This window comes from Rosa rugosa, chromosome 1, assembly GCF_958449725.1.
Source record: "Rosa rugosa chromosome 1, drRosRugo1.1, whole genome shotgun sequence".
Lineage (NCBI taxonomy): Eukaryota > Viridiplantae > Streptophyta > Magnoliopsida > Rosales > Rosaceae > Rosa > Rosa rugosa.
In genome coordinates this window covers 66,166,930-66,192,180 of record NC_084820.1, presented here as the reverse complement: position 1 = coordinate 66,192,180, position 25,251 = coordinate 66,166,930, and the positions used below count along the sequence as shown (strand labels likewise).

General features: G+C 37.1%; 2 protein-coding genes and 1 long non-coding RNA gene across 13 annotated transcripts; all 3 read right to left on the bottom strand.

The window, feature by feature from the left end:
• Positions 1-134: 134 nt before the first annotated feature.
• LOC133726230 (disease resistance protein RGA2-like) lies at positions 135-9,183 on the bottom strand. 10 transcript variants are annotated; one of them, XM_062153741.1, is made up of 14 exons: positions 6,108-9,183; positions 5,655-5,800; positions 5,417-5,544; positions 4,970-5,054; positions 4,683-4,856; positions 3,709-3,789; positions 3,325-3,568; positions 2,997-3,036; positions 2,738-2,810; positions 2,578-2,659; positions 1,972-2,073; positions 1,136-1,252; positions 842-976; positions 135-583 (listed from the first exon to the last, which is right to left on the bottom strand). In XM_062153741.1, the coding sequence occupies exon 1, from the start codon at positions 9,087-9,089 to the stop codon at positions 6,138-6,140; it is 2,952 nt and encodes a 983-aa protein (XP_062009725.1). In that variant the 5' UTR covers positions 9,090-9,183; the 3' UTR covers positions 135-583; positions 842-976; positions 1,136-1,252; positions 1,972-2,073; positions 2,578-2,659; positions 2,738-2,810; positions 2,997-3,036; positions 3,325-3,568; positions 3,709-3,789; positions 4,683-4,856; positions 4,970-5,054; positions 5,417-5,544; positions 5,655-5,800; positions 6,108-6,137. The 10 variants fall into 10 exon arrangements, with proteins under 10 accessions (XP_062009725.1, XP_062009729.1, XP_062009724.1 ...); XM_062153745.1 differs by having other exon boundaries at positions 3,520-3,568; XM_062153740.1 differs by having other exon boundaries at positions 1,084-1,252; positions 2,997-3,568.
• Positions 9,184-15,354: 6,171 nt separating this feature from the next.
• On the bottom strand, positions 15,355-21,617 carry LOC133726238 (uncharacterized). Of its 2 annotated transcripts, XR_009854724.1 has the most exons (9): positions 21,591-21,617; positions 21,328-21,490; positions 20,883-20,966; positions 20,576-20,750; positions 19,745-19,825; positions 19,409-19,602; positions 16,070-16,187; positions 15,778-15,905; positions 15,361-15,493 (listed from the first exon to the last, which is right to left on the bottom strand). It is a non-coding gene; the product is annotated as an uncharacterized LOC133726238 (long non-coding RNA). The 2 variants fall into 2 exon arrangements; XR_009854723.1 differs by lacking the exon at positions 21,591-21,617 and having other exon boundaries at positions 15,355-15,493; positions 21,328-21,571.
• Positions 21,612-24,912, bottom strand: LOC133726234 (disease resistance protein RGA2-like). Its single transcript, XM_062153748.1, has 2 exons — positions 21,915-24,912; positions 21,612-21,661 (listed from the first exon to the last, which is right to left on the bottom strand). The coding sequence occupies exon 1, from the start codon at positions 24,846-24,848 to the stop codon at positions 21,939-21,941; it is 2,910 nt and encodes a 969-aa protein (XP_062009732.1). The 5' UTR covers positions 24,849-24,912; the 3' UTR covers positions 21,612-21,661; positions 21,915-21,938.
• Positions 24,913-25,251: the final 339 nt, after the last annotated feature.

Here is a 25,251-nt window from a genome sequence, read left to right as displayed (position 1 = left end):
TCATCGGGCTATGGCAAAAACTCGGTCTATTTTAATGAGCAACTTTTCATTGGTTTTGCAACCTTCACAGAATGCATCAAACTCCATCTTTAGATGATTGATATCTATCGAAAAAGCTTCTTTAGGATAATGCCCTTTACTTAGATGATAGAATACTATATTGACATGTAATAAGGTTATAGTAAAATAGGAAGAAGTTAATATAGAAAATATACAAATGGCACTTCTCTTCTTTGGTTGGGTTGGGGAAGTGGCACCCTCTATATTTTTTTTCTTCCTAAAATGAAATAACCATTTGTCACATTAGTATGACTGTATGCATTCTTGATATGAAACACATCTCGCATCGACGGACGCGGGCTTCAACTCGCAAATAGCGTATGAAGGAAAAACTAGTATGAAAGTAGAGAAAAGTAAAAAGAAGCATATGTCTTGGACGAGTAGTGGTCGGCAAAATCCTCGCATAAGAAGGATTTCTTCATCTCTCTTATCAAAAAGAGTATCAGCGGTTTCAATTGATTGGTTTTCACTGGCCATTTTGCTTGAAGGCTTCTTTGTTCGATCATAAAATTCATCATCATCACTGAAAAACAAATAACTAGAATCATTAACATTGAATTTCACAACCCATATGGCATTGACAGATGATGTATGGCGTTTACATAGATAGCTAAATTAACAGTTAACCATGAGAATTAGGAATTCACCGCTATAGTTTCATAGTTAAGACATTTCTGTCTAGTTTATATAGTTCAATCCTTGGAAATATGAGTACTTGAGTGTCTCTTCCAAACCTAAAAGTGCAGAACTTTCGCATAGGTAATTTTCATTATTTAAATACCTCAAAAGTTCTTCTTCAATTGCTCCTTTCTTCTTACCATGAGATTGCTTCCCTACACGTGCACTTGAACTTTCTCAACTACTATCATTCCATGTTTTTCAGTGTCTCTTCCAAATTTTCAAGCTCTTCCGGAATCTGTAAGAAAATTAAAGTAAAAACATGTTAACCAGAAGGGTCACTATCAACATGCCTCCTTATATTGGGACTTAAGGATGCAACAGATAATCGTCATTTGCAACTACCAGTATAAACAAGTAAAAAGGTTGGCATACAGGTTCAGGTGAAAATTTTCACCTGTTCCGTTCTTCGTTCATTTCAAGCGATCTGACTTGCTGCCCTTGAGTCAAGACACCTTGAGAGATGTCTTTAGCACGAATAGCATCTATATATCTCTTTCTTCATATGAGCAATCTACAAGCGAAAAAGTGATGACATGAGCCAAAAAAAAAAAAAAACTCATGAGAGCGTATAAACAAGTTTCTATAGTCAACGTTTGAATTCTTTGAATATTTGCTTTCCTCATTCAGAAAATTAAAAATAAAAAATAAATAAACATAGAGAAAAAAAAAAAACTGGATGCAATAAGGAGAAGGTTAATGTAAACAAGTGAGGCTGAGAAACGTGAACCACAATATCATGAGAACAGGTAAAGACGGGAGAGAATTTCCAGAATATGAGAAGACAGAATTGTAATGTCGGGATAGAGGATTTAATTATGACGAATGTGTTGGGAACTTGGCATCGCATACTTTTTCCTTTGTTGTTGCGGGTATGCTCAACCTAATTGTGGATGGTAAAAACTAATTGATTAGAATCATAAGGACCAGTTTCAACCATTTTAAGAGATCTCTATTTAATTATTGCAAGTACACCAACTGTTGTATTCCTACATTACACAAAGATATACTGTTGATTATGTTCATAGCTATTATAAGATTGTATAGTTTTTAGCTATCGAAGTTAAGGAAAGTTGATCATAGATGCAAAGACCATAGTTCTTTTATACCTATTGAAGATAGACCATAACACACGGTTATCTGTAAACATACAAAGGAATTGAGTGCATGCAGCAGACCAGAATATACCAATGTACTTTTTCCTCACTGACTAGTCTACAGGTAATTCCATACCAGAGTTGCGAAGCAAAAAACCATCGCATTTGTTGGTCATTATCCTTGCATCGGTAGCCTTCCAGAATTGCACTTTCTTGGATATCCTCGTAATTAATGACCCTTTAATATAAAACCAACTTCACTTGTCATCAAAAGGAACAAATAAAAGGTTTAAGATAATCCAGTATCGATAGACAGAGTATATTACATAACTCCCAAACATGTTTGAATACGATTAAAAATAAAAGGACAGAGAACAAATAGTTAAGATAACTCCATTCTTGCATAATAAAGCTACTCATTTTTACTGTTAATGAAGCACTGTATAAAATGACCAAGGGATTCTACACTCAATTAGGCCAAATAAAGGAGGATCCAGCTTTCCTCCTATGCAAAACCCTTATACAATAACTTTTTGTAGTATTGTTTTTCCTTTAATGTCTATTTGTAAAGCAGTTGAAGCTTATCAAATTATACCCCGGGGGTATAATTTGATAAGCTTCAACTGCTTTACCCATAGGGCCCTATCGGTCAAGAAACATCTCTAGACACAAACCATAAACATAATTTCTCCTTTGTAATTGAACATCCTAATGACCAACAAATTAAAGAAGGATAGAGTACCTCAGCTCCTTTGGGTATATGTTGCACAGCACGAACAACAGCTGACATTCCCTCAAATAATAGAACAGAATTTGGCAAGCAGCTAGAGCACCAAAACGATTTAGTAAAAACCTAACAAGAGGGTAAAACTAAGAACACAGTTATACATTAAAATAGTTACCTGTGGTTAATGATTGATATGACAGGATAGAGTCCTGTATACATTCAGTTTCAGTTCCACAAGAGACTTCAGCCTATATGACAAGAAAATCCATGTTATGGAAACTACATGTCAAACCTTGTAAAATTTTTAGAATTGGACAACAGGAAAGTGCAGTTGCAAGCACTTGTACAATAGGTATATAATATAGGATCGTCCAAATAAAAAGAAAAAAATATTATCATGTAGGACTGCTTAGGCTGTTATACTATCAGATTACCTAGCTTAGGTAGCAGCCTCTTTTATCGGTCAAAATGCTCCTGCATACAATGTGTTCACCAAAATGTCCAAGAAGAGATACTGATCACTTAGTTATTCAGTAAGCAACACATTCCAGTAAAACATAACAAAGACTACATTATGGTAGTCTTGTGATGCACAAAGTATATATGTGAAACCCAACTATGATATCTCGAATGCTTATAAATCCTAGAATCCATGAGTAGTAAAATTTTGTAAATGACCAGTAAGAAAGACAATATATATAACATACAAAACCTTTATGATTTGATCTGATGAAGAGAAAAAGCAGGATAAGGATCACTAACCATTAACACCCTAGGTCCCCTGCAATCAGTGACAGCTTCAAACACATGTTAACATAGAACTTAAAGCAGCAGGACCAATGGGTATATTTGCAATATTAGGGACAAAGTTCTCAAAAAAGGGGCCAGACTATATGCAGGTAGATCTATTGTTAGGATACAGATTGTACGTACATAAAGCTTGCAAATCCCATGTACCTATTATATTCCATTCAGCATCCGCATCCATTCCACACAAACCCTCAGCCTAAGACAAGAAAACCCATGCCATGAAAATTAGTTATCAAATGTAGTAAAATAAGATAATTTGTCAACTAGAAAGTGCTTAAATTCGAGCCTTTAAAGTATGACGTTGGAATATTTAAGATGCTGAGCGATAACATGTACCTAGTTTAGCTAAGGGCTACTTCATTCAGTTAAATGCATTCCAAATTTCCTTTATGGTGAAAGACCATGTGATACCCAATTCTGCATAGAACATGTTCATCAAAATCAGATTCATTTCTCCAGCTGGAAGTAAATAGATCATTTAATAATTCAACAAATTGACAACCAGGGACTATAAGCATTGGATTGCAGTGAGAAGACATAACGACTAAATAACAGTATTCTTATTGCAGATAATGCAAAGTAATATGAATCCCTAGCCTGAATGTAAATACATCCTTTTACCGAGTAGAAAGAGATTAGAATGATGGGAAATATACATGATTTGGGGACTACGGTTTAAACTGAAACTAAGAGATAAATCGAAAGTAAGAGACATCAATCCAAACCAAGTACGCTGCGGCATTAAAATTCTTAACAATCCTTTCCAGAAGTGCTGTTATTCTTTTCAAGTAAAGATTACAACAAAGGCATGGGGAAGAAGTGGCCCAAAAACAAGATTACAAAACATAATTAGGCTATGTTTTTCTTTTTTTTTCTTTTTGAAAGACACCGGATCTTATGAGTACTCACAAATTACCAGAGGATTACAATAAATATGCATGATATCTTATGAATACCTACACAATAAGATACAAAAGTTTGTAAACCGGCAACCAGTGCACCAAATAAAGATGATTTCCTTTATTTCATAGTTAATAGGCATATAGATAGGCCTAGCTAGAGGAATGAGAAGCAATTGCTTTTGAGGTTTTACAAGGAAACAACTCCCTAGTCAAACAGAATCCTGCAGCTCCTACTAAAATACATTTGTCAAGCTTCATACACTAAACTTTTAACATGAATTGTTAACTAAAATATATATGCACCGATATGTTTCCAATTCTAGGCAATATAATTTGATCAAAGCACCAGACTATGTTTGGGTGTAGCTTAACAGAACAGAGTCCTTTGGATCTGGACCATATATTTACCTTCAAGTAGCCTTCAACGATTGAGATGGCAGGATTTGAACGGTCCATTTGCAAAAACACCAATTACCAGGCTCCCATCCTGCTGCTTATTGTAAGATACAGGTTGCAGAAAAAGCTTCCAAGCCCCAATACCAGTTCAACCACTGTCAGCATCCATTTCACAAAAGCTTCAGCCTAAGACAGGAAAACCCATGCCATGGAAATTAGACATCAACCTAGTAAAATTAGATTCTTTGAGAACTAGAAGCTGCGTAAATGAAGCCGTTAAAGTATACAGATAAAATTACCTAGTTTAGGTGAGAGGCACTTGAATCAATCAATGAAATGGATACCTAAATTCTTCTATGGTGTACAACGGCCTGATAGTCCCTCCTGCATAGAATGTGTTCATCAAATCACATTCATTTCTCCACAGTTATTTTAGTTAATCAATGTCTCTCACATTCAAATCACATTCATCTAATTACCAACCAATGTCTGTAAGCACTGTATTGCAGTAAGTGGACATTAAACAATGGTATTCTTATTGTAAATATATCCCAATCTTATGAATACACAAATGTAAATATATCCTTTGAGAGAGTAGAAACTAGAAAGAGATCAGAATAGTAGGAAATAGACATGAATATAAAGAAGAAAACTTTGAGATTTGATAATGGAGAGAAAAAGCAGAGAAGATAAGGAATCAGTAACAGTTAAAGAAACAAATTGAGGTATCTAGTCAGCATAGGTACCTACATAGCGAGCGTCATCAGGTTGACAACTCCAATGACTTTCTTAGTCCTAGAAGCTTCAATGCTGCCTTCAAGTGTAACTTAACTAGTGTGATTTTTTGTTGGGAATTGGGATAACTTCATTTCCGCTTGAAGGTATGATACGAGGAAGGAAAATTTTGTAAGAAAAGGGTTATGAAAGCCTAAAATAAGCAGAACAAAATCAGATAAAACAATTACAAGGAAGGAAACAACTCACCACACCAACAGAATAATGCAGCTCCAACACATTCATGGGGACAAAAAAAAATATTCAAGGAGATGCTAAGCCTACAGAATCGTGCAGCTCCAACTTTCTGAACCACCATTACCTTGAACTGATGCTGCATCTTCAAATCCCTTGTCCTAGTAAATTAAATACAGTTACCAAGATTCAGACACCAAATTTTAAATGGAATCTGTAACTTGAATTAATATATAGGCATTGAAAAACAGAGTAATTAAGAAGATACAATGACTAAATAACTAATAACATTCTAATTGCGAAAAGTGCACGCAATGCAAATGGTTACAGATGGAGTAGTTGAATGGAAACTTATAGCTTGGTGGGATTTTAGAGTAGTAATGTATAAACTAGATCGATTAAAATAAAATAAAAAATTCCATAGTAAATGTAAAGATTCATTCAGAATTTGCATTTGGTAATTGATACCTTTGTATTTGGGCAGTGAGTCATCAAACTTCATTCAGATTCAGATTCAGATTCAGATTCATACTCAGATTCAGATTCAGGTCGAATTGTGATGTTTGGGATGTGGGAAACGTTGTGCCACTCCTTCCCCACGCCTTTTTCGTAGTCTTGTTCGAGAATTGGACAACGCTCGATCGTCAGAGTATGCAGTGTTGTTATCTTGTAGAGGAAGTCTGGCAGTGCTATGAGATTTGGGCACTCGGATATTTCCAAGATATAAAGGAGAGGCATTATTGTAATTTCAGAAGAAGAAGAAGAAGAAGAGGAATCCTCCTTTGTTATTCCTTGCCACTCTTCCCAGTTGTACATGCTCCGAAAAGAAAGTTGTTCCAATCTGGGGAATAGAATTCCTGAGACTTCTTCTTCTTCTTCTTCTATTCCCAGAAATTCAACTCCCACCTTTTCCACTTCGTCCATCCACTCAATTTCCAGAATTTCAAGCGATGGCAATTTTCCAAGAGGAGGCAAAACTTGACAAACTGGCCAACCATAGAGATTAATTTTTCTCAAATTGTGTAAAGACCTGATCCAATAGAGTGACTCGATGGTGCCATGGCAATCCGAAATGGATAAAGATTCCAAATTTTTATGTGGTTGCAATGCTTTCACTATTTCTGAATCACCTTCTCTCCGCTCTTCACATACTTCCTCATCGAAATCTACTTCCAAATGAGAGAGGTGCTCCTTATTCCCCAACTGTGCTTTCTCAATCTCACTCGCATCATCTTTCGCATTATTAATCCCCAATCCTTCTATCAAAAGGCTCCCCTGAAGCTGGTCCATGATTCCGAGATCTCCTAATTTCAATGCTGCTTCTTCATTATCACCGCCCTCATCACATACATAAAAGCAGTCTAGTGCTTGCAGACTTTTCAAACTCCCAATCCCTTTTGGTAAGTACCTCAGCTTCCGACAATTCCGTACATATAGATGCTTCAAGTTGATCAACTTTCCCATTGCCTTGGGTAGTTTCTCAAGTTTCTCGCACCAAACAAGGACCAGAGTTTGTAGGTTGAATAAATCACACACAGCATCCGGTAATTCTTTCAAATTACCACTACGAGACAAATCCATGTATCTCAAATGAATCAATTCACCTAGCTCTTTTGGAAGTTCAGTGAGGACACCATCACTCAAATTCAATGTTCTAAGGCATTTCATTTGCAAAATTGAACCGGGGCTTATGGTTGTAATTCTTGAATTAAAGATTGAGAGGGTACGTATATTTCTGCACATGCAACATGAAGTAGGAAATGAAAGTGGACCTTCGGGTACACTTGTTAAGGTCAAGTGACGGACCTTATCACCCGGTAGCTCCACTATTTGATTATCACCCTTAGCTGCTTCTATAATAATGCATTCTTTTTTGGTAAGAAACTGCACAAAGTCATGCACAATATCATGCATTTTGAACCCTAAAATATCTCCCATCTCATTCCCGTCAAAATCTTGGAAGAAAGACCGCATTGCTAGACTCTCAAAATAAGTTTGACCTTTTTTTCTTTTTTCTTTATTTTCCTTTGAATTAAGATAATCTTGTGACATCCAAAGCTCAATCAAACTATTTTTTTTGAAATGATAATCTTTGGGAAATATAGCACAACACAAAAGACACCTTTTGACTGCTGGGGCCAAATCATAATAACTTAGTAATAGTGGTCGGAAAACTTGTTCCTCAACTTCCTCTAATTCCCATATCTTACTATTCAGAACATCCCGCCATTCCTCTCTTGTTTTTTTGAACCACACTAGACTGCCTAAAGTTTTTGCAGCAAGAGGCAAACCTTTACACTTTTTCACAATTTCCTCACCAATAGCTCCAAACCCAGCAGCCTCATCTTTTTTCCTATCAAAAAATGCGATGCTATTGAACAATGCCAAACAATCCCTATCACTCAACTTGTCTAAATAGATCATGCTACTTGCTCTCATCATTTTAGCAACCCCTTGTTTTCGCGTGGTCACTAGTATTCTACTACCTTCAGCACAACTTTGCATTATTACTAGTAGTTTCAAATTTTCCCACTCTTTTTGGTTTTCCGTCCACACATCATCTAGGACAAGAAGTAACTTCTTATCCTTAACGTGTGACCTTATACATAGTAATAGAGTTTCCAATTCATTTGAACTCTTTTGGGTTTCATTTTTATCTAGACTCTCAATGATCGCTCTGGCAATCTTAACCTCGTCAAAAGGGCTCGAGACACAAACCCATACTTTCTTATGAAAATGGTTTGTAACCTTTTCATCATTATAAGCTAATTGGGCAAGAGTTGTTTTGCCCATCCCTCCCATCCCTACAATAGGAATGATAAGGAACCGCCCCTCTTCTGGGCTACTCTCTCTCAACAATTTGCTCAACAACATATCTTTTTCTTCTTCTCGGCCAAATATTTTAGATATATCGACCAAAGATGTAGTCTTTTGTCGTTGAATAACCTGCTGATCATCAGGGCCACCTTTTGTGGACTGATGAAAGCCATACATTTCTCTTTCAGCAGCAATCAAAGTTAACTTCTCATTCAGTTCCCCTATCCTTCTAGCTATCTTATGACGATGAATGACCTCATTGGCTTGTCCAAAACAAAAGCAAGCAGAGGACATGGGGAAACATACCTTCTTCTTTGTAACAGGAGCATTTTCTCCTTCCTTCTCTTGCTTCTCCTCCACTTGTCGTCTGAGAATTTCAGTGTTCCACTCATCTAGCAGGTCGTCCATCTCGTACGAGACATCTTTCAGCTTCTCCAACCAGTCTTCCACCCTAGCATCTGTCAATTGTTTCTTCTCTGCGTCCTCAAGCACAGCCTGGATAGCTTTGAGCTTGCTGCTGAAACTTTTAACGTCTTTCTCAGCATTCAAAACCAGTTTCACCGCTTGATTTGTGTGTTGATATACTACTGAAGCCAATTGCTCCAGAAGCACGGAGATGAGTGCATCAGCCATTTTTGGCGTCAGAACTTGGTTATAATTCAAAGAGAAATAGAACAGAGATGAATATGAGCCAAGATAAAATGGATGATTGTGTTGTCACCTCTCTTCTACTTGGTTTATATATAGTACGGAAATTTTATGTATTACTCCAATTAATTTCATATTGGCTAAATTCTGGTTTCGATAAAGATTCGAAATAATTGAAGTAACGAATATATGCACCTTCATATCAATTGATAAGGTATAACTTTCAAAGAGATGGAAGGAGATACCTGCCTCGATTATTACTTCAACAACTTTAGCTAAAGTAAGCATTACTCTTTAATTATACTTGAACCACAAGAGTTGAAAAGCAGCACTCTTGCATAGAAAAAGAACAATAATGCGAGAGAGAGACGGAAAGCACATATTGTTCTTTTCTGCACTCTTTACAACTGCTTCATCAACATTGAACAACCATGTGAAACTTCTGCAACTATCCTCCTAGTCCTTTGGACCCATATATATTTTTGAAAAACAAGCATATTGCTTAAGTCCAATTTGAATGAATTGATTTAAAACAACTTGAGTTAACTAAATATATGAAATATATTAGGTAGAATATTGCAATTGAAATAACTAACTAAATACAATGTGAAACTTTTCTGCATGTCTTTATGCAATGCTTCATCTGAGGACATTCCTGTTGACATCTTTTTGTTCTGTACCTGGATTTCGAATTTGTCTTGGTAGACTTGCACGCCAACTGTTTCTTACTTACTTTACATTCTTTAGGTAAAAACTTGCTCAATATTAGCTAGCTAGCTATCATATATGTGACAACTTTCTTGCTGATCCTGAATTGTGAATGCTGATTACTGAAAGACACCCTCAATTTTAAATTGCAAAATTGTATCATAAAATGTAGACTAAGAGTTTATGTTCACATGCGCATTGTCCTTGAAAGCATGGAACTTGATTTGAGGAAGTCTTTGTTTTTGGCTAGGAAAAAGAGCATGTGATCTTTGGCTTGCCTTATTTTTTTTTACCTGTTTAATTGTACACCTGGTCATTGAAAAATAGTATAAAAGAAACCAGTTAAGATCAGAACATAAGCATTATTTAACGTTTCTGGGCTCAAATCTCCAACTGAAGTCTCGTGTCACAGATCCTGGTCAAGAGGTAGGGGACACATTTCCCACCAAATTTTGTTCATTCCCTCGATGGTTCTCATATTTATATGATGATGACTGCAGTTGCCACTTCGTTCTTCTTGTACGGCCTGCATTAAATTTAAATGGTACCTGAATACATGTATGCATATGTGCAGTAGAAGTGAGCAAAGCTTCTATGAGGAAGCTGAGAAACAAAGACGCTACTATACTTATTACAGCTCATCAACAATCTATATCTTAGAATCTTGTGAAGTATGGAAAGCCTTGCAGCTGATTGAGGAATAAGTAGATATAGACTAGTAGATTCATGTTAGAGGTTGCTTATCCAGAGTGGGGTTACAGCTTTCACTGCAACCATGCCGCTTTTATGTTTATAATTAATGTATCTTCTTCCCCTGTAAATTTGGTTGACGTCTAAAGTTGTAATTATTCGTTTACGTACAGTTATCAATATACAAGCTTAGCATTGAAAATTGTTTTGGTCGAGAGAATACGAAATAAAATTAAGGTTTCTGCTGAGGTTATGCGATTGGTTCTATTGGTACTACAACGTTCATCTCCGTATCCATGAGCAAAGCTACAGAAGATTTCAGTTCGTGCCCACTGACCATATTTGCTGACAGAAAACTCATCGGCAAAAGCTCATCAGAAAGTACTTTTTGGTGGTTTTAAAAGAAGCACTTCCCAGTATTACAGAGAACACTTGAAATTTTTACAATGACCTCGATGTACTTCTAACAAAACCACTTTCCATAAAAACAACTCATGAGCATTCGTAGGGACATTTTCATAATGTAAGTTGGCAAAAAGTTGGAACCAATTAAATGTTTTATATACACCTTACCGGATCATGTTTACATGTGAGTTTACATCCTAACCAAAAAAAAAAAAAAAATTATCAGTGCCCAACAAGAAGGTTTCGTTGTGTTGGCCCCCGGGTATTATCGAACTATACCTCCATACTACCATTTGATAATCGGGTCTGACAATCTAAATGTAGGTAGTAAAAATTAAAACTCATTTGATATGCAAGCCGCCTAACAGCGCTTCAACTTGATCAATTACATTACAGACCCAGGAAAAATTGCATTTATATTTAGTAGCCATATCGATCTTTCAAGGATGTTCGTCCATCACCAGATTGTCCTGCATGAGCCATGAAGATATATACCAGTTATTAAAAGAGATCTCTCATCTAAGAGAGGAAGAAAAAGGAAAAAACAAAGTAAAAACCCAGGACATGGAATCAAATTAGCTTTACCTTCAGGAGGCACCCATGTTTCAGTAGAATCACTATCAAGAAATGAAGGTCTCTCGGGACCAAGTACTCTTTTTTTGGGCTTGTTACCCTTGCTCTGTTGTTTCCCTTGTGACGTATCTTGTCTTTCAGAGGATTTATCATCATCTGATGCATAATAGCCTCTGTTATGCTTTAACAACAGTGTTACAGTATCCTCTGCCACGAGTCCATCTCCTATGGAGGAATTAGAGGTCGACAGTTTATGAGAATCATCACTGGCTTCAGATTCATGAACTTGTTTCCGCTTCCTTATAATCAAACCAGCCGCAGCATTTTTAACCCCAGATTCCATGTTAACTTCAAGGTACATTAGAGAAGAATTCCACACCTAGCTTAGATGAAACTCCAGACATGTATGCATCCAGTGCGTCTCCAGCATCAGTGTCTTCTGTAGTTTCTGATGCCAGTCTGTTTTTCTCAATTGAAAGCAGCTCTTTCTTGTTCTCCATTTCTTTTGTGATTGCATCTCTCTTATCAACAAGAGTATCAGCGGTTTCAATTGATGGGTTTTCACTAACCTTTTTGCTAGAAGCCTTCTTTGTGCAATCATAAAATTCATCATCATCACCGAAAAGCAAATAATTAACTAGAATCATTAACAATGAATTTCACAATCCAGAAATGTGCTAAGCATGTAATAAACAGAAATGTGCTTCTCTGTTTCCTCCCTTTCATATCAATGCAACTTTTTTTGTTTTTTTTTTTCTGAGAAATAGATAACTTCATTAATTTATCCATGGCCAGAAGGCACATACATCACATGTTGTGTCATACCAATCGTATTAGATGGCACAAACCGCCAAACAAATGACAAGTGACCCTCATTGTAAAATACGCACTTATTAGAGTGCCTAACCAAATGAGAAAAAAACCCAAGACTATCTAAGCTCTTGCTTTAGCAACTCTACCCGCCTAGAGACCTCAATTGGTGTACGAGTAGAGAAGCTAACTTACATAGCATCAGACTCTAAATCAAAGGTAGGCACAGAAACAGGAAACCTAGAGTTTCCCCTTGCCCTTAGCTTTAGGGCCAACCTCCTGAGCAGTAGTAGTAGAAGGATATGTAAGACGCAAAGGGGTCAAACCAACCTTCTTTTGAGACCTGGGACCCTTGTTCTTGCTTCCCAGCGGTCTTCCCGATCTCTTCTTCAATGTCACCAGGGCGACATCATCCTCAACTTCAGCCAAACCAAGAGCTTCCGCATGGAGAGTGAGAAACTTACCACCCAAAATAGTTTTGAATTTCTTAGGGGAAGGAACAATTACCTATTCTCGACCTCTTTTCTTGTAAGTCAAGGTTTGCTTCTGACCAGTCTGCATGGCAGGAGTGATAACTAGATCTTGAGAACTTGGGTTAGAAGGTTCCACCGAGGACAACCCACTAACCTTGTTCGGCTCCGAAACCTCCTGAGCCATACCTTCCATCTCTGTCGTGATGTGCACGGTATCCTGTGAAGCCATTTCAGAAGATGATCGCTCTAGCCGACGAATAACTGGCTTCTTCTTTTTCAGCAGTGAAGAAGAAGGCATAGGTAAATCTCGAGTAGTCTGAGCAAAGAAAGAGAAGGCGCCACCAGAGGTAGAGGGGCCACCACCAAACTTCAAAACCCTAGGAGCAGAAACAACCATATTTGGCTCCTCACATTTAGCCCCAGAATGTGTAATCAATCCACACTGAGGACATCTCCCTTTGAGATGTTCAAACTGGAACTGTAGAATAGGCTCAATACCAGGGGCCAAGAAAACCTTTCGCTCAAGAATGATCGGTTTAGAGATGTCATGGAGAAGAGAATTCGAACAATACCTTTTCGAAACTCTCTCTTATCGTAGTCCAGATAACCACCCAACAAGTTTCCAATGAGGATGAAATTGTCAGGTTCCTCGTAGAGAGGAGGGATGTCAGAAACCCTAACCCACATCCGAACATGCTTCATGGGGACTTCAGCAATGGGAAGAACACCATCATACTCCTCCATACAGATGGGGACTCGGTTAAAACACCACACACCACCTTTGAGTACCTTGTTCCGATCTAGGACCGAATCAAAGGAGAAGAGAAATCGATTGTCAGTCTTCTCTTGAATCCTAAAATCCTTCTCCACCATCCATGTCCGGAAGAGATGCGATTTGAAGGCATTAGCGTCAATTGGTTTACGGGTGAGAGGTTTCCCCAGAAGAAAAGACTGAGAAGATCGATGAACAGGACCTCCTCCAATCTTCCCCAGATCCGGGGCGTTACCTCCCTCAACGAGAGCCAGAGAGGCGGCAAAGCTAGCAGTGACAGCGTCGATTGAAGCCATTGGGATAGCAAGGACGTGGAGACGGCAAAGAATGCCGACGTGATAACTAGAGTTTGGGGGAGCCGCTAGGTTTGAGAGAAAATCTCGCTTAGGGTTTGGGGGAGCCGCTAGGAATGTGATGATGGCTTTGTTCATATCAATGCAACTTTAAACCAACAGGTCAATGATAAAATCCAGACAAAAATATTGGCTGCAACTCCATGCATTTGGCAACAAACCAAAAGCATAAAATCAATTAGATTTTGAATCTAATACTCATTGGGTAGAGATCGGAGCTTTCAAGTGAATTGAGTTTTTATGTTGTTAATATGAGACATTGAGTGATAAGGGTTGCCTTTACTTGAGATATAAATGTAACCAGCTAATTGAAAGTTTGAAACAATGTAAAGCTTCAATTTCACGTGAGGCAGGTTGCGAAAATATTGGCACAAAAAGGCTGGCCCCTTCCAATTACTTCTTGTGTTTGTTTTGTTTATTGAGAAAAATCACTGGGCCACCGATATTCGGTGCTTTGGAAGCCCAACAGGGCCGAAGTAGAATAGGTTAGACACCAACGATTCAAACCTTATTAAGAAACCCAACCACTTGGGGGGGGGGGGAGCCGCGGACAATGAAGCGATAATATGTAGGTTTTTGGTGCTTAAACGAGCATGCGATTAGTTTCATTGGGACGACTACATTTATCTTGGTATCTATGGCAAAACTCAGCCAATTCCCATTAGTGTGCAAAGCAATTTTTCATTGGTTTTGCAGCCTTCACAGTTCACACGCTGCACTAAACCCCATCTTTAGGATAACGCATGAGAGTTTAAGATTCCTGACTCAAAACTCCTCTATTTTCTAGTTCCCTTCCGCTCAAACACCAATTAAATCATATGAATGACTTTTTCCGACGAACACGCCCACTATTTATGTTTGATTCGATAAGATGGAGCACATTAATAAAATAAAATAACAAGAAAAGCCTCTCATTTAAAATTAATACATGAGTTTGGTTAAATTTTCAAAAACTCAAGAAATACCCTTGATTTACTTAGATGATCGGTATAATACTATATTGGACATATAATAAGGTTATAGTAAAATACGAAGAAGTTATTAAAAAAATATGCAAGTGGCACTTCTCTTCTTTGGTTGGTTGGAGAAGCGGCATCCTCTACATATATATTTTTTTCAAATGAAATAACCATTTGTCAGATTAGTATCACTACGTATGCATTCTTGATATGAAAACACATTTTGCATGGATGGACGCGGGCTTTAACTCGCATATTATTTTTTATTTTTTATTTTTTTTTTATTTTTGAGGTAGAAGAGGTCGGCCTTTATTGAAAAATCGGAAAGTTACATATGATAACAGTCAGCTGCAATAGCAGCTAATAAGAATGAAGGAGGAGAAAAATAAAAACATTCCTGTACTAGAGAACTAGCGTGCGCAGCCATTAGGTGTGCGACCTTAGTATAGCGTATGAAGGAAAATTAGTATGAAAATAAAATAAAAAGAAGCATGTCTAGGACGAAATGACGAATAGTGGTCATCCTCGCATAAGAAAGATTTCTTCCGTGATTGCATCTCTCTTATCAAAGATTTCAATTGATTGGTTTTCACTTGCCATTGTGCTAGAAGGCTTCTTTGCTCGATCATAAAATTCTTCATCATCACTGAAAAACAAATAACTAGAATCAATAACAATGAATTTCACAACCCATATGGCATTGAGCCATTGACAAATGATGTATGGCGTTTACATGCATAGTAAGCTAAGCTAACACTTAACCATGAGATGAATTAGGAATTCCATACTACAGTTTCATAGTTAAACATTTCGATCTGTATAGTTTATAACTTTATATAGTTCAATCCTAGGAAAAATGAGTACTTGAGTGTCTCTTCCAAACCCAAAAGTGCAAAACTTTCACACGGGCAATTTTCATTAATTAAGTACCTCAAAAGTTCTTCTTCTTCAATTGCTCCTTTCTTCTTACCAAGAGATTGCTTCCCTACACGTGCACCTAAACTTTCTCGAATACTCTCATTCAGGGTCTCTTCCAAATTGTCAAGCTCTTCTAGGATCTGTAAGAAATAATAAAAATAAAAAACGTATAAACCAGAAGGGTCACTATCATCCTGCCTCCTTATATTGGGACTTAAGGATGATGCTTCTTCATTAATATTTGTCAACTACCAGTATAAAGAAGTAAAAGGGCAGGCATATAGGTTCAGGTGAAATTTTTTACCTGTTCTGTTCTCTGTTCATTTCGAGCGATCTGAGTTTCTTGCCCTTGAGTCAATCCACCTTGAGGGATGTCTTTAGCACGAATAGCATCTATCTCGCTCTTTCTTCATATAAGCAATCTACAAGCGAAACAGTGAAGACATGAGGGGAAAATAAAAAACTCATGAGAGCGTATAAACAAGTTTCTATAGTCAACGTTGGAATTCTTTCAATCTTTGCTTTCCTCATTTAAAGAAAAAAAAAACATTGAAAAAAACTGGTGCAATTAGGAGAAGGTGAATTGTAAACAAATGAGGCTGAGAAACGTGAACCACAATATCATGAGAACAGGTAAAGGAGGGAGAGAATTTCCAGAATATGAGAAGACAGAATTGTACTGTCGGGATAGTGGATTTAATTATGATGAATGTGTTGGGAACTTTAGATCGCATACTTTTTCCTTTGTTGATGCTGGTATGCTCAACCTAATAGTTGATGGTAAAAACTAATTGATTAGAATCATAAGGACCAGTTTCAACCATTTTAAGAGGTCTTTATTTAATTAATGCAAGTATACCAACTGTTGTATTCCTACATTACACAAAGATATACTGTTGATTATGTTCATAGCTATTACAAGATTGTATAGTTTTTAGCTGTCGAAGTTATGGAAAGTTGATCATACATAAACAAAGACCATAGTTCTTTTATACCTATTAAACAAAGACCATAACACAGAGTTATCTGTAAACATACAAAGGAATTGAGTATTGTAAAACCCTTGTACAATAACTTTTTGTAGTATTGTTTTTCCTTTATTGTCTATTTGTAAAGCAGTCGAAGCTTATTAAATTATACACCCTGTCGGTCAAGAAACGTCTCTAGAACAAACCCTAGGCATAATTTCTCCTTTGTAATTGAACATCCTACATCCTAATGACCAACAAATTAAAGAAGGATAGCTTACCTCAGCTCCTATGAATATGTAAATGTAAATATATCCTTATAGAGAGTAGAAACTAGTTAAGAGATGTAGGAAATAGACATGAATATACAGAAGAAAACTTTGAGATTTGATAATGGAGAGAAAAAGCGCAGAGGAGATCAGGAATCCGTAACAGTTAAAGAAACAAATTGAGGTATCTAGTTAGCATATGTACCTAGATAGCGAGCGTCATCAGGTTAACAACTCCAATGACTTTCTTAATCCCAGAAGCTTCAATGCTGTCCTGAAGTGTAACTTCATTAGTGTGATTTTTTGTTGGAATTGGGATAACTTCATTTCCGGTTGAAGGTATGATACAAGGAAGAAATTTTTTTTTTAAGAAAAAGGTCACGAAAGCCTAAAATAAGCAGAACAATATCAGATACAACAATTACAAGGAAGGAAACAACCTTACCACTCCAACAGAATCCATGCTGCTCCAACACGTACAGCAACACATTCATGTAGATGTAACATAAAACAACAAAATAATATTCTAGGAGATGCTAAGACTACAGAATCGTGAAGATCCAACTTCTGAACCACCATTACTAATTTTGCATCTTCAAATCCCTTCTCCTAGTAAAATACACTAATTACCAAGCTTCAGACACCAAACTTTAAATGGAATCTGTAACTTGAATATATAGGCATTGAAAACCACAGAGTAAGAAGATACAATGACTAAATAACTAATAATATTCTAATTGTGAAATGTGCATGCAATGCAAACTTACAAAGTAGTTGAAATCCAACAATATGAATACACGAATGGAAACTTATAGCTTGATGGGATTTTCTGTACCAAAAAAATATGAAATTAGAATAGTAATGAATAAACTAGATTAAAAGAAAATAAAATTCCATACTAAATGTAAAGATTCATTGGTGATCGATACCTGTTCACTTCCATCCAATTGTGACGTTCGGGATGTGAGAAATGTTGGTGCCACTCCTTCCTCACGCCTTGCTCGTAGTCTCGTTCGAGAATTGGACAATCCCTGATCTCCGAAGTACGCAGTGCTGTTATCTTGTGCAGGAAGTCTGGCAGATTTTTGAGCTCTGGGCACTTGGTAATCATGAGAACAGGTAAAGAAGGGAGAGAATTTCCAGAATATGAGAAGACAGAAAGGGTATTGTCCGGATAGTGGATTAAATTATGATGAATGTGTTGGGATCGCATACTTTTTCCTCTGTTCATGCTGGTATGCTCAACCTAATAGTGGATGGTAAAAACTAATTAAGTAGAATCATAAGGACCGGTTTCAACCATTTTAAATGGTCTCTATTTAATTATTGCCGGTACATCAACTGTCGTATTCCTCCATTACACAAAGATATACCGTTGATTATGTTCATAGCTATTATAAGATTGTATAGCTTTTAGCTATCAAAGTTATGGAAAGTTGATCATACATGAACAAAGGAATTGAGCAGACGAGGATATACCAATGTTATAAAAGAAGACCATATCAAGAAAGATCGAACCTTAAATTAAGAAAAGTCTGATCGATGCACTTGGCCACTGGATATGGATAATTGTTGTTCCAGCCTCATGAAAATAAATCAAGCTGCATTCAAGTTCTTGTACAATTAGCATTGCAGCTCACAATGTACAAGTTCTGGAAATATATATCTTCATCATTAGCCATGGCAGGGATAGCTTCTCAAGTTCCAATCAGTTTCAGTTCCACAAGAAATCGACTTCAGCCTATATGACAAGAAAATCCATGTAATGGAAACTAGATGTCAAACCTTGTAATATTTTTAGAATTGGACAACAGGAAAGTGCAATTGCAAGCATTTGTATAATAGATAATATAGGACTGTCCAGATAAAAAGAAAAATAAACTTAGTATATAGGACTACTTAGGATGTTAATATCAGATTACCTAGCTTAGGTATGAGACACTTTAGTCAAAATGCTCGTGCATACAATGTGTTCATCAAAATGTCTGGGAAGAGTTTGTGATCATTTAGTTGTTCAGTAAGCAGGGCATTTCAGTAAAACAGAACAAAGACTACATATATAATGGTAGCCTTATGATGTACAAAGTATATATGTGAAAACCAAGTATGTTATCCCGAATGCTTGCAAATCCTTGTATCCATGAGTAGTAAAATGATGTAAATGCCAGTAAGAAAGACATTAATATAACATACATAAACTTTAAGATTTGATCTGATGAATAGAGAAAGCAGGATAAGGATCAGTAACCATAACAACCTAGGTCCCCAGCAATCAGTGACAGCATCAAACACATGCTAACATAGAACTTAAAGCAGCTGTACCAAGGGACATAGTCCTCAATAAAGGGGCCAGACTACATGCACGTGTAGCTTAACACAATGGATCTAGACTTATTATGGTATTACCTTTGACGATGGTGAGGTGGAACGCTTTGGTATAGAGATGTCCACACAATCTTTCAGTCTGAATACAGCTACAGAAACTCCATTTCTCTGAGCTCCATGTCTATTGTTAGGATACAGATTGTAATAGATTGCAAATCCCATGTACCTATTATATTCCATTCAGCATCCGCATCCATTCCACACAAACCCTCAGCCTCAGATAAGAGAACCCATGCAATGAATATTTTGTTATCAAACGTAGTAAAATAAGAACATTTGACAACTAGAAAGTGCTTAAATTTGAGCCTTTAAAGTATGATATTGAGATTATTTAAGATGCTGAGCTATAACATGTACCTAGTTTAGCTAAGGGCCGCTTCATTCAGTTAAATGCATTCAAAATCTCCTTTATGGTGAAAGACCATGTGATACACAATCCTGCATAGAACGTGTTCATCAAAATCAGATTCATTTCTCCAGCTGGAGGAAAATAGATCCTTTGACAGTTCAACAACTTGACAACCAGGGACTATAAGCATTGGATTGCAGTGAGAAGACAAATAACTAAATAATGGTATTCTTATTGCTGATAATGCAGAGTAATATGAATACCTAGCCTGAATGTAAATATATCCTTTTACTGAGTAGAAAGATATAAAATGATAGGAAATGGACATGATTTGGGGACTATGGTATAAACTGAAACTAAGAAACATCAATCCAAACCAAGTACGCAGCGGCATTAAAATTCTTAACAGTCATTTCCAGAAATGCTGTTATTATTTTCAAGTAAAGATTACGACAAAGTCATGGGGAAGTAGTGGCATAAAAACAAGATTACAAAAGGCTATGTTTTTTTCTTTTTGAAAGACACCAGATCTTACGAATACTCACAAATAAACTGAGGATTAATAGGCGTATAGATAGACCTAGCTAGAGAAATAACGAGCAATTGCTTTTGAGGTTTTACAAGGAAACAACTACCTAGTCCAACAGAATCCTGCAGCTCCTACTAAGATACATTTGCCAAGCTTCATCCACTAAACTTTTAACATGAATTGTTTTAACTAAAATATATATGCACCAATATATTTCCAATTCTAGGCAATATAGTTTGATCAAAGCACCAGACTATGTTCGGATGTAGCTTAAGCCAAACAGAGTCCTTTGGATCTGGACCATATATACCTTCAAGCAACCTTCAACGATTGAGGTGGCAGGATTTGAATGGTCCATTTGCACAAACACCAATTACCAGGCTCCCGGCCTGCTGCTTATTGTAAGAAACAGATTGCAGAAAAAGCTTCCGAACCCCAATTACTAGTCAAATCCCTGTCAGCATCCATTCCACAAAAGCTTCAGCCTAAGACAGGAAAACCCAGGCCATGGAAATTAGACATCAACCTATTGAAATTAGATTCTTTGACAACTAGAATCTGCGTAAATGAAGCCTTTAAAGCATACATAGGATTATTTAATATGCTGATAAAATTACCTAGTTTAGGTGATAGGCACTTGAATCAATCAATGAAATGAATACCAAAATTCCTGTATGGTTACAGCGGCCTGAAAGTCCCTCCTGCATAGAATGTGTTCATCAAATCATATTCATTTCTCCACCAGGAGTTAAAATCTTATGACAGTTCAACAAATTACCAACCAATATCTGTAAGCACTGTATTGCAGTAAGTTGGCAAATGACTAAACAATGGTATTCTTATTGTAAATATATCCCAATCATATGAATACACAAATGTAAATATATCCTTTTAGAGAGTAGAAACTAGAAAGATATAAGAATAGTAGGAGATAGACATGAGTATAAAGAAGCAAAGCTTTGAGATTTGATCTAATGGAGAGAAAAAGCAGAGGAGATCAGGAATCAGTAACTAGTTGAAGAAAGAAAATGAGGTATCTAGCTAGTTAGCATAAGTTCTTACATAGAGAGAGGTTCATCAGCTTGACAACTCCAATGACTTTCTTAATCCTAAAAGCTTTAATGCGGTGGTCCTCAACTGTAACTTAATTAGTGTGATAACTTCATTTCCAGTTGAAGGTATGATACAAGGAGGGAAACTTTTGTAAGAAAAAGGTTAGTAAAGCCTGAAAGAAGCAGAACAATATCAGATACAACAATTACAAGGAAGGAAACAACTCACATTCATGGGGACAAAAAAAATATTCAAGAAGATGGTAAGCCTACCGAATCGGGCAGCTCCAACTTTCTGAACCACCGTTACCTTGATCTGAATTTGCATCGTCAAATCCCTTCTCCTAGTAAAATACAGTTACCAAGCTTCAGACACCAAACTTAAAATGGAATCTGTAACTTGAATTAATGTATAGGCATTAATTGAAAACCACGGAGTAAGAAGATACAATGACTAAATAACTAATAATGTTGTAACTGCGAAATGTGAAGGCAATGCAAATGGTTACAAAGTAGTTGAAATCCAACGATATGAATACCTGAAAGAAAATACTAAATGTAAAGATTCATTCAGAATTTGCATTTGGTGATTGATACCTATGTATTTGGGCAGCGAGCGATTCAGCTGGAAATTGAGACGTTTGGGATGTGAGAAATGTTGTGCCACTCCTTCCCCACGCCTTGTTGGTAGTCTCGTTCGAGAATCGGACAAGCCTTGATCTCCAAAGTACGCAGCGTTGTTATCTTGTTCAGGAAGTCTGGCAGTGCTTTGAGCTTTGGGCACTTGGTAATTTGCAAGGAAGAAAGGCGAGGCATTATTGTAATTTCAGAAGAAGAAGAATCCTCCTTTGTTATTCCTTCCCACTCAATTGTAATTTCAGAAGAATCCTCCTTTGTTATTCCTTCCCACTCTTCCCACTCGGGCATCCCACTGAAAGAAAGTCGTTTCAATTTGGGGAATAGAATTCCTGAGACTTGTTCTTCTATTCCCAGAAATTCAACTCCCACCTTTTTCACATTCTGGAATTCCTGTATTTCCAGAATTTCAAGCGATGGCAATTTTCCAAGAGGAGGCAAAACTTGACAATATTTCCATTCATAGAGAACAAGTTTTCTCAAATTGCGTAAAGACTTGATGATCGAATAGAGAGACTCGGTGGTGCCAATGTGGCAATACGCAATGGATAAAGATTCCAAATTTTGATGCGGTTGCAATGCTTTCACTATTTCTTCATCACCTTTCCTCTGCTCTTCACATACTTCCACGAAAAATACTCCCAAATGAGAGAGGCACTCCTTATTCCCCAACTGTGCTTTCTCTATCTCACTCGCATCATCTTTCCCCAATCTTTCTATCCAAAGGCTCCCCGGAAGCTGGTCCATGATTCCGAGATCTCCTAATTTCAATGCTGCTGCTTCATTATCACCGCCCTGATCACATACATAAAAGCAGTCTAGTGCTTGCAGACTTCTCAAACTCCCAATCCCTTTTGGCAAGTACCTCAGCTCACGACAACCCCGAACATATAGATGCTTTAAGTTGATCAACTTTCCCATTGCCTTGGGTAGTTTCTCAAGACTCCCACACCAAACAAGGATCAGAGTTTGTAGATTGTATAAATCACACACAGCATCCGGTAATTCTTTCAATCTACTATAAGACAAATCCATATATCTCAAATGAATCAATTCACCCACCTCTTTTGGAAGTTCAGTTACGACACTATCACTCAAATTCAACGTCCTAAGGCATTTCATTTTCAAAATTGAACCGGGGCTTATGGTTCTAATGCTTGAATGAAGGAGTGTGAGGCTACGCACGTATACGCATCTGTCACATGAAGTAGGAAATTCGAGTACATTTGCTAAGGTCAAATGACGAACATTTTCACCCTGTAGCTCCACTATTTGATTATCACCCTTAATTGCTTCTATAATAATGCATTCTTTTTTGGTGAGAAACTGCACAAAGTCATGCACAATATCATGCATTTTGCACCCTACAATATTTCCCATCTCATCTACGTCAAAATCTTGAAAGAAAGACCGCATTGCTAAACTCTCAAAATAATATTGACCTTTTCTTCTCTTTTCTTTATTTTCCTTTGAACTAAGATAATCTTGCGACATCCAAAGCTCAATCAAATTATCTTTTTTCAAATTATAATCTTTGGGAAATATAGCACAATACAAAAGACACCTTTTGACTGCTGGGACCAAATCATAATAACTTAGCAATAGTGGTCGGAAAACTTGTTCCTCAACTTCCTCTAATTCCCATATCTTACTATTCAAAACATCCCGCCATTCTTCTCTTGTTTTTTTATACCACACTAGACTGCCTAAAGTTTTTGCAGCAAGAGGCAAACCTTTACACTTTTTCGCAATTTCCTCACCAATAGCTCCAAACTCATCAGCCTCATCTTCTTTCCTATCCAAAAATGCGATGCTATTGAACAATGCTAGACAATCCCTATCGCTCAACTTGTCTAAATGGATCATGCTACTGGTTGCTCTCATCATTTTTGCAACCCCTTGTTTTCGTGTGGTCACTAGTATTCTACTACCTTCAGCACAACTTTGCATTATTACTGGTAGTTTCAAACTTTCCCACTTTTTTGGGTTTTCCGTCCATACATCATCTAGGACAAGAAAGAACTTCTTATCCTTAACGTGTGACCTTATACATATTAAGAGAGTTTCCAACTCATTTGAACTCTTTTGGGTTTCATTTTTATCTAGACTCTCAATGATCGCTTTGGCAATCTTAATCTCGTCAAAAGGGCTCGAGACACAAACCCATACTTTCTTATGAAAATAGTTTGTAACCTTTTCATCATTGTAAGCTAATTGGGCAAGAGTTGTTTTGCCCATCCCTCCCATCCCTACAATAGGGATGACAAGGAACCTCCCCCCTTCCGGGCTACTCTCTCTCAACAACTTGCTCAACAACATCTCTTTTTCTTCTTCTCGGCCAAATATCGTAGATGTATCGACCAAAGATGAAGTCTTATGTCGTTGAATAAGTTGCTGATCATCAGGGCCACCTTTTGTGGACTGATGAAAGCCATACATTTCTCTTTCAGCAGCAATCAAAGTTAACTTCTCATTCAGTTCCCCTATCCTTCTAGCTATGTTACGACGATGAATGACCTTATTGGCTTGTCCAAAACAAAAGCAAACAGAGGACATGGGGAAACATACCTTCTTCTTTGTAACAGGAGCATTTTCTCCTTCCTTCTCTTGCTTCTCCTCCACTTGTCGTCTGAGAATTTCAGTGTTCCACTCATCTAGCAGGTCGTCCATCTCGTACGAGACATCTTTCAGCTTCTCCAACCAGTCTTCCACCCTAGCATCTGTCAATTGTTTCTTCTCTGCGTCCTCAAGCACAGCCTGGATAGCTTTGAGCTTGCTGCTGAAACTTTTAACGTCTTTCTCAGCATTCAAAACCAGTTTCACCGCTTGATTTGTGTGTTGATATACTACTGAAGCCAATTGCTCCAGAAGCACGGAGATGAGTGCATCAGCCATTTTTGGCGTCAGAACTTGGTTATAATTCAAAGAGAAATAGAACAGAGATGAATATGAGCTAAGATAAAATGGATGATTGTGTTGTCACCTCTCTTCTACTTGGTTTATATATAGTACGGAAATTTCATGTATTACTCCAATTAATTCTGGTGTAGATAAAGATTGGAAATAATTGAAGTAACGAATATAGGCACCATCATATCAATTGATAAGGTATAATTTCCAAAGAGATAGAAGGAGATACTTGCCTCGATTATTACTTAAACAACTTTAGCTAAAGAGAGCATTCCCTCTTTAATTATACTTGAATCACCAAAGTTGAAAAGCAGCACTCTTGGATAGAAAAAGAATAGTTATGCGAGAGAGAGACGGAAAGCATATATTGTTCTTTTCTTCACTCTTT

Excerpts from the sequence above, each read along its gene's own strand:
- LOC133726230 (XM_062153740.1), bottom strand. The coding sequence starts at position 9,089 with ATGGCTGATGCACTCATCTCCGTGCTTCTGGAGCAATTGGCTTCAGTA.
- LOC133726234 (XM_062153748.1), bottom strand. The coding sequence starts at position 24,848 with ATGGCTGATGCACTCATCTCCGTGCTTCTGGAGCAATTGGCTTCAGTA.